The sequence below is a fragment of the Fulmarus glacialis genome, unplaced genomic scaffold (assembly GCF_000690835.1).
Source record: "Fulmarus glacialis isolate BGI_N327 unplaced genomic scaffold, ASM69083v1 Scaffold45147, whole genome shotgun sequence".
NCBI lineage: Eukaryota > Metazoa > Chordata > Aves > Procellariiformes > Procellariidae > Fulmarus > Fulmarus glacialis.
The window spans coordinates 1-8,997 of record NW_009224663.1 but is presented as its reverse complement, the minus strand read 5'-3'; the positions used below and the strand labels follow the sequence as shown (position 1 = coordinate 8,997).

The 8,997-nt window shown below is 43.8% G+C and overlaps 2 protein-coding genes across 2 annotated transcripts; one reads left to right on the top strand and one right to left on the bottom strand.

Annotated features, from left to right (window-relative positions):
* Positions 1–71: 71 nt before the first annotated feature.
* Positions 72–7,296, top strand: DGCR14 (DiGeorge syndrome critical region gene 14; the record flags this gene model as incomplete). Its single annotated transcript, XM_009582207.1, has 9 exons — positions 72–240; positions 1,178–1,273; positions 1,889–2,055; positions 2,299–2,416; positions 3,144–3,277; positions 3,424–3,526; positions 4,898–5,007; positions 5,920–6,035; positions 6,597–7,296. Coding segments are annotated over 9 exons (1,299 nt in total), but the record flags the coding sequence as incomplete, so codon positions are not given.
* Positions 7,297–7,902: 606 nt separating this feature from the next.
* Positions 7,903–8,874, bottom strand: TSSK2 (testis-specific serine kinase 2). The gene has a single exon (XM_009582206.1). It carries the CDS (start codon positions 8,872–8,874, stop codon positions 7,903–7,905), a length of 972 nt encoding a protein of 323 aa, XP_009580501.1.
* Between the last annotated feature and the right edge of the window lie 123 nt (positions 8,875–8,997).

The window sequence follows — 8,997 nt, the reverse complement described above, 5'->3', positions numbered from 1 at the left end:
GGCTGGCGCCGAGCCGAGCCGGCACTCCGAGGTGTGCCAGCGCGGCCTTGCAGTTGTCTTTCTCTTTGTAGAGTTTAGAGAAAATCATTCAGCGAGACTTCTTTCCTGATGTGGAGAAGTTGCGAGCGCAGAAGGAATATCTGGAGGCTGAAGAAAACGGTGACTTGGAGAAAATGAGACAAATTGCTATCAAATTTGGTTCCTCCTTGGGTAAATCATCGAGGGACACGCCTGCACCCTGTAAGAACTGGCTCACTGGGGCATAAAGCTTTTGTATGTAGTATTACTGCTCCTGTTTATCTAACTTTGTGCAGGCAGTGCTTATCCTAAACAATCAAGATTGACATTGCATGGGAGTTAAGATACCGGATTGGGCAGTACCCAGTATCTGATGGCTGATGGTGAATTTCTCTTTGATGGTGTCTAATAATTTCTTCTTGAGGGAATGGTTTTGGAAAAACAGCTATTGAATAACCATTCCTCATAGGCATCTTTTGCCAAGTTCCTGCTGCCTAGGGAATGTTACATGCTCTAACGTGCGATATTATACTACCAGAAACTCTAAGCTATGTTTTGAATCCTTATTATAGTTTGAGGGTTTCTTGTTACATCTACAGATGTGTAAGATTTTCATATATTGGGACAGGTGGTGTTGGAAGGTGTCGGAGCTCAGAGGTTCGCCTAGCAGGCATCCAATGCCCTGTTGTATGTTTGCTTTAACTTCAAGTTCGGGTGTTTCTTAAACTAAAGCGCAGTCCCTGGCTGAGCTCTCATGGTGGGGTAACTAGCTTTCTTCTGGCAAAGGGCATGTGTCACCAAGTGATTTTCCTTCCTCCTCTACTGTAGGTGCTGGCTCTGGCCTAGGTTAGGATTGTTATGCTGCTGCTTGCTTCTGTTGGTTAAACCTGTATATAGGGTGGCAAATGGCTCGCCTGTGAATTTTTCCCAACAGGAGAAAAATAATGTCTTAGATAAGAGCAAAATCTTGTTCAGTGGTTGGGACAGAATTGAATAAAATATTTTGGAGTCTTTTCACAACTTTTTAATTAAAAGATTTTTCTCTTGATATGTCTTCTGTGACTGGTTTGGCACATGACCCTTACTATGGTGGAAGATGTCACAGCAAGTGTCCTGTTCCATGCTGTAGTAATCATGTGAGCCTTTTTTTCTGTTACAGATGTTACTCCAGCCACGTTTGAAACCCCAGAAGTGCATCCAGGTGGTCTTCCACCGGGGAATAAATCCAAAGCTGGCATCAAAGCTGCAGAGGAAGGTAGGAGAATGACGTTTTTCTAGCTGAATTCTTCAGCCGCAAGAAAATACTTTTGTGAGCTCTGTCCCCTGTAAAGGTTTTGGGTATTTAGCAGATGTTTAAGCAGTTTCCTTTAACCTTCTACTAGGTGAAAATGATCACTCTGAAGTTGAACTGGATGTAATGTTTTACATCATGTGTGTGAATTCTCAATTATGGGTCTCTTTATGGCTGTGTAAATTCTTAACTCAGTTATCTCTTTGAAGGCAGTAAATTTTTCCTGTGTCACCTGAAATTAATTCTGTAAGGAAGCAAAGATTGTAGGGGCAGATCTATTCATATAGTATATTAAAAATGTCTGCGAGCAGCTGGCCATTTGTGCTTTTTCTTTTTAACACAAATAACTATAAATGCCATAAAAGGTTTTATGTGGAAGTTGGTTATATGTCTTCCAAAAAAGAATTTATTATTGTACCACTCTGCATGTGTATATTTTTTTTTTTTCACCAAGCTTCATGTTAATTATTAGTGAGTCCGTAGAAGGCTCACTGTCAGAAGGGACTAAAAGTTATGTATAGCACTCTCATAGAAAGGAAAGTATTAACCTTTCTCAGGCTTCTTCCCTCCTCTTGTTAGGAGAAGCAGAAAAAGATGATAAAGATGCACTTCCCAGTCTGGACAGCTTCTTAGCAAAACACACAAGTGAAGATAATGCTTCGTTTGAGCAGATCATGGAAGTGGCCAAAGAGAAGGAGAAAGTCAAGCATGCTTGGCTGTACAGCGCAGAAGAGGAGTATGCCCAGGTAGGGAAATGGCTCAGCTGTATCTCTGTTCTTCCAAAGTGACACAACAGGGAAATACCATTTTACTGTATTACTTTCTTGTTTGATTAAATAGAATATTATCTTACCTTCTGTTTTCGAATCCTGCTATAAACACAGATGAGAATTCATTGGCTCTGAGCATGGGGCTATTGCATTAGACTGTTGAATTACTCATATTGCTGAATAAGAATAGAAAGGTCTTTTTTTCCATCGCCCTTTCAGCGACAAAATGAGAGCCTGGCACTTCCTTCAGCAGAGCAGCAAGCTCTGGAGAATGTGAAAGCTGGACTGGAGACCTGGGAGTACACGGCTCGAAACACCCTCATGTATTATCCGACAGGTGAGGCACGCAGGTTTCTCAGGAGACGCATTAGTTCAGGGTGGGTTGACTCCAAACAGCGCTAACAGCACTTCTGTAGATGACTGAGCAGCTCTTACTGGTAACACTGCACTTTTTCTTCTGTGAAGCTCAGATATGTAAAGTTGTTTAAAAAAGTCTTTTTTTTTTTTTCTTTTTTTTTTTTCTTCTTTTCTTTCTTTGGACCTTTGATCATGTTCTATTTGTCATTGAGAGGCTCATTATCTGTATTATAGAAGCACTTGTTTTCAGGAGCCAAAGCTCTTTCCAGTTTGGTCTATCTTACTTACGACTTTCTTGTCATCTTTATTCATTCTTTGCTTCTGCTCAAAGAGTGCTCCTTGGGCTTGTTAGTCCCTTGGTTGCTAAGAAAACTACATCATTTTGTAAACGCGGTTTTCTTTTTGGCTATAAATATGCAATTGATAATTTTTGCAAGCCAAAATACGAAGTAGAGAAAAGAAAGTCTGGTTGACTGTTTTCTTACAAAAAAAAAAAAAACTCTGATCTTAATTTATAGATTTCAGGTGTTATAAAGCATATATCTAGTGCAAATTTTTTCCTAAATTGCTAGAGATACACACTGCAATTGCTGATGGATTCTGTGTTGTGTAGGAATGTGTGGCAAGTGTCATGTTTGTCGGGAGCTTTAGAGCACGCTGCTTAGTGTTACCTGAGCCCTTTCTTAAAAGACATTGTGCTTTTCAAGGTGTGCCTGATGAGGATGACGTGTTTAAGAAGCCCAGGGAAGTTGTCCATCGAAACACCCGTTTTGTGAAGGACCCTTTTAGCCAAGCCGTGAGCAAATCACAGCTCCAGCAAGCTGCAGCCCTCAATGCTCAGGTTGGATAATTTTACTACTTCTGACTAAAACCTTGTTAGATGCTGCCCTCTGGTGTTGTTCATCAACTAGGAGTACTGTGTGTGTGCTAGATACAGCTGACTCACATCTTTCTCCACATGAATGGCATTGTCTTTTTTTATTTCAGTACAAACAGGGCAAAGTGGGACCAGATGGGAAAGAACTGATACCCCAAGAGTCTCCAAAAGTGAATGGATATGGATTTGTGGCTACCCCCTCTCCTGCCCCTGGTAAGAGGGTTTTTTTTTATTTTTTATGATGTAAGAGGACTGCTACTGCACTTATTTTGATGCTCTGTTTGTTCAACACTGGGGTATCATTGTTGGTTTAGACAAGGAGGTAAGCCTTCTATCTGTATATGTCTCATGAACATATACAGACCAGTGACTTTCTTGTGTACTGTGTATGCCAGCTTGATGCAGTCCTTAAATCCTAGTCCAGTACACTGGCAAGAGAAGTCATGCTGTACCCGAGAGGCTCTGAGCAAGCTGCCGTGCCATTGCTTAGGAATCATCTAGAGGGCGGTGAGCCTTCCTAGGCAGCTGGGGTGCTGTGGCTGCTTGTTGTATCGCTGGGTAATGCTTCTCTAGAGCTTAAAGATAAGAATTCAAACATTTCACAAACATTAATCTTCCAACGAGTTCAGGTGCTCATTTTTCAAAACGAGGAGCATTCGTGTCGGTGCATCCAGTAGTTTGCTGAGTGATGGTTCAGCCTGGCTCATAGGGATATGGCATATCTCACTTCCTTCACAGTCTAACCTGCTGTTTTCCTCCAGGTCTACTGCTTTCTAGATTCTTCCTTTGTCTGAATACACTTATGTATTATAGATTCTTTTTGTTCAGATGTATTAGCCACGGGATACTTTCAGTTAGAACAAACATTATTTTTCTTCCAGTTGAAATGTGGTATCTGAATTTTTAGCTGTTCTTCATCAGCCATTGTTTCCCTGTTTTTTGTTACTATGCTAAAAGGTGAACATACTGAGGCTAGCCTGTAGGTGGCATTTGGAGCGCACCTCCCTTCTCCTTTGTAAATGCCTTTTCCAAACCCTGGACAGCAGGATTTTCTAGCCAGTGACTTAATCGGGCTCTTAGAATCTATTCTGCAGTTGTAGCTGTTAGACAAGTGCAGTCACTGTTTGGTACAGGCTAGCCTCAAGATGAATTGAGGGTACGTTTGGCTATTACACGCATCTTAAGTCCTCTGCCCATTTCCCTGCTTTTAAATAGTTCCCCGTGTTGAAGGAATTTTCATACAATAGCAGAGGGGAAAACTAGTACTGTAGAGGAAAAAATGAAAGTGTCACTAAGCAAAAGCTCACCAAATGGAAAAATAAACACATGGAAAGGAGAGTGGTTGGGTGTTGTTACTTAGAGGGTGACACAGCCACAGGCAATCCTGTGTGTTTAAGGTCATGCCCTGTTAATGGGAACCACATGTTACTATTCAACATTGGCTGTCATTTCCTCTGCTGTGGAGGGGCTCCTTTGTGTGTTGATGAATTTGCTGCATTTCATAATTTGGTTCTCTGGATTTTTTTGTGGTGAATAAATAGTCAAATGTCTTGCATGAGCATGACTTGTAAAATTTGTTTTTAGGTGTGAATGAGTCTCCTTTTATGACGTGGGGTGAAATCGAAAGCACCCCTTTGCGTTTAGAAGGGTCAGAAACGCCGTATGTGGACAGAACACCTGGACCAGCCTTCAAGGTATTTCATGTCAGGAGTCAGCACGTCATTCTTTTTTGGGGGGAAGGACTAAGAAGGGAAAGGCAAGTGAGTAACTAACAGATTAACATTGTTGTGGGAATGTGACACATCTCTGGGCTGTGTTCCCAGTCCTTGAGACTAATAATCTAGGTTCTGCTTGGAGGGTGGAGGTGGACATGGCTCCACATGAAAGCTACTTGGTGGAGATACCTGAGGTGGAACACACACTGTTGGCAGGAGAGTGAGACTCAATATTTGATGGTGGGCCCAGCCAGAGGGGCTTTCAGAGGAAGCTGAAGAGATGCCCGATTTCTCTGATTTTAATGTATGAATGGGTAGAAATTACAGGATTTCCCTCTGTCTTGATCCTCTGGCTGTCATAGCCTGAGGCAGGTGTATCACTTGAGAGTAGAAAAGGCGCTCTGGCTTTGCTAATGGCACCTGCATGCCACCTGTCTTCTGCTGGTGTCATTGAATGTGAGCTGAGACTCTTAGTTTAAGAAAGGTGTAATTTGCTGTATGTGCCTCTGTTTTGTCAGACTCCAAAGCCCTTGACTGGTTCTTCTGCTGTTTAGTGATGTCTGTGTTTGCCTGAGAGCTGGCTGGCTACAGGCCAGGCTAGGCAAGACACGGGTGACATTGTTTGTCTAGGAGAGACAGCAGGAGGAAATGCCAGAGGTAATGGCTGTTTCCTTGACTGAACTGGTTTTACCATTTTTGTTACTTGCTAAGGCAGGCTGAACGTCTCTCTGTGTCCTCTCTGGCTTTTATATAGCAGCAGAGAGGTGTGGGCTGACCCCACTTCTCCCCGGTTTAGATCCCTGTAGGCTGGAATCGAACAGTGAAGGTGCTTTGACTCATTTATGCAACACTCATATGCCTTGGTGAGTGAACTTTGTGATGCATTTATAGATCCTGGAGCCTGGGCGCCGTGAGAGGTTAGGACTCAAGATGGCCAATGAAGTGGCAGCTAAAAACCGAGCAAAGAAGCAGGAGGCACTTCGAAAAGTGACAGAAAACTTGGCCAGGTGAGAATTCTGTTCTGACAGCAGAACTGGGGATGGGTATTTTCTGATGACATTTAAATCAACGTATGTAGAAAGAGAGGAATGATAAGAGTACTGGAAGCAGGAAGAGGTACAGTCAAACTAAAGGTTTTTAGAAATTAAAAAACTTAATTCCTGAGGGAAGGTGGCTGGTGGCTGTCCCTGATACTCCCTTTCGTCAGCATTAAATCTGTTCTGCCCTAAAGCCACCCTGCAATGTATCTGGATTGGTGTCTTGCCTCGTTGCAAAGAGGAGACGTGATAAGGCTTGCTTGTCTGGGTCACGGGAAGGATGGAACAGGCTCACAAGAAAAGGCAGGCAGTGCCACTCAGGTTTGGGAGGGATGTAGGAGGTTTCTCTGTCACTCCTCTCTCTAGAGAGACAGGCTGCGTTTACCTGCAGGCAGAATGACTTCTGCAGCCAGTGGGTCTGGTCTGTGGGGGGAGTGGACACTGAGCTTGCCTGTGGAAGCATTGATGCTTTTCCTGATAAATGGCAGACTTTTACTGTAAAATTTTTTAAACCTGCTTATTCTATTCCAGCCTCACTCCAAAAGGACTAAGCCCAGCAATGTCACCAGCTTTGCAAAGACTAGTAAACAGGACTGCAAGTAAATATACTGACAAAGCCCTGCGAGCCAGCTATACTCCTTCCCCAGCCCACACAGGAACTCCTGGTTACAAGACCCCAGCAAGTGGGCCTCATACACCCACAAGCACCCCACAGTCTAGGACAGTATCTCAGACGCCGGTATCTCAGGACACTACATCGATCACAGACAATTTACTGCAGCTTCCTAAAAGAAGGAAGGCATCTGATTTCTTCTGAATATTCCAGTCACCAGCAAGGCGATAGTGAACCGGCTGTGCTCAGCTGTCTGCAAACTGGATGTTGTGAGCCATTGGTAGTAAGGGGCATCTAGATACAGCTGCCAGAATGGAAGCCAGTGGTTACAAGATCTGGGACCAGCACTACTCTAGACTATATAGCTAAAATAGCCTGTGATGTGCTTTTTGGAAGCAGAGTGTCTCCTGCTGTGGAATAACTTCCCTTTGAACTGCATCGGTGGGATGCACAGGGCTACTGTAGAAAAAGGGTGCTTCCTGCAATGGCAGAGAAGATTCTGGACTCTTGGAAAACAGCGATAATTTTTTAAAGATATATTTCTCTTTTTAAGATGGCCATGCATTTAAATACGTTTCTGTACAGACATGTCTATTTATAAAATGTGGAAAGCCTTCCTAAAAGATTGAATTGGACTTTCTTCCAGCTTGTCAAACTTCTTTGGTTTTGTACCTTGCAGAAGAGGGGATACAACCGTGTATATACTGAGACATGACCCAGAATTTTAGAGGGCTTCTCTTTAATTTAAGTGGAGTTTAAACTGACGCTCTTGAACATACAGTGGGCCTGTCAAGAGAGTTGGTACGTTATGAAAACAGTATGTATACAGTTTCAGAAATGAGTTCACACTTCCTAGTAACCTGCCCTCTTACTTACTGAATCCAAAATGTGGTTGATGCACGTGTGAATTCTGCAGCCAGTGTAGTCAGGAACTTGAGAAACGTGAGCGTAAGAGTTGTTAAGTGTCAGCAGCACTGAAAGAAACTTTTCAATGTGTTTTGACAGTAACTTCTCATCCCCGCAAGCCGTATCAGAGGCAGTTCTTTTGAGAATAATGGTGTTAAGCTCTTCATTCACATCAGCAGATGTACTGTGTCTTCTGTTGCTATACTCTGTAAAGCAAAAGACGAGGACTATTGCTAAAAGGGTCCAGAGAAACTGAAGTTGAGAACCAGCAGTTCACAAGTTAGATCAACTTTGTGGTATTGTTAAAACCAGCCATCCTTAAGAGGATCCCATTTCCTTCTCCTCCCCTTCCCCTTCTGCAGAATGGGATTTGGCTTGCTGCTTGTGCTCAGGCTTCCCTTCATGCAGGTTTTGGGAACATTCACCCTCTTCTGAAGCTGGCAGAGGGGAAGGGATCCTGGATTTTGGAGTCTGCATCCATGAGTGTTTCAAAACTTCATCTATGCACAACCTCTGAGACACATTGGGCTGGAGCAAGTGGTAAATGAGGTCCTTGCACTCTACAGTCAGGTATTTTGAGTGTGGGAAGGGAATCCTGTGTTGTTTCTGAATACAAATCATTTTCCTGACATTGGAATCGTCAAATGGCATTAAAGCATAGACCATTGTATACAGGACGACACCCAGGCTCCATATGTCAGAAATCCTGGGGTCACAAGGAATGCCCTGTAGCACTTCAGGGGCTGCGTACGCAGCAGACCCGCAGAAGGTTTTGCTGAGAATAGTTCTTCCATTTTCATCCCGAGACAAGGATTTGGAAAAGCCAAAGTCTGACAGCTTGATGTTGAGGTTTTCATCGAGAAGGATGTTCTCACATTTCAGGTCCCTGTGAGCAAAGTCCGAGTCATGGCAATGCTTGATGGCAGAAGCCAACTGCTGAAACTTGGTGCGAGCGATGTCCTCTTTCATAGCTCCCGTGATCTTGATGTAGTCCAGGAGGTCTCCCTTTTTTCCCAGCTCCATCACAATGTACACTTTCCCAGCTGATGTCTCAAAAATCTCATAGGTTTTGATGATTGAAGGGTGGTGCAAACGTCTCAAAGCCTCTATTTCCCTGGGGAGAAATCTTTCCAGGAAGTCTCGAGGAGTTTTCCTCTTGTCGATTATCTTGACGGCCACGTTGCATTTCAGCCGGTCGCAGTAGGCAGATTTTACTTTGCCATAAGAGCCTTGTCCTAGCGTGTTGCTCAGGCTGTAGCCTTTCTTTCCAAGCACCACAGCATCATCCATGGTGGGAGAGCTGGGGGGAGCTGCGTAAGTTGGTGCTGGTGTGCATCATGCGTGGTGGCAGGTGGTGTGCCCACGCAGCATGGTGGCTGCCCTGGCGCAGGTGCGGCGGGCAGGCGGGCACCC

Bases quoted from the DNA above. Each gene is read 5' to 3' on its own strand.
- TSSK2 (XM_009582206.1), bottom strand. From the start codon at position 8,874: ATGGATGATGCTGTGGTGCTTGGAAAGAAAGGCTACAGCCTGAGCAAC.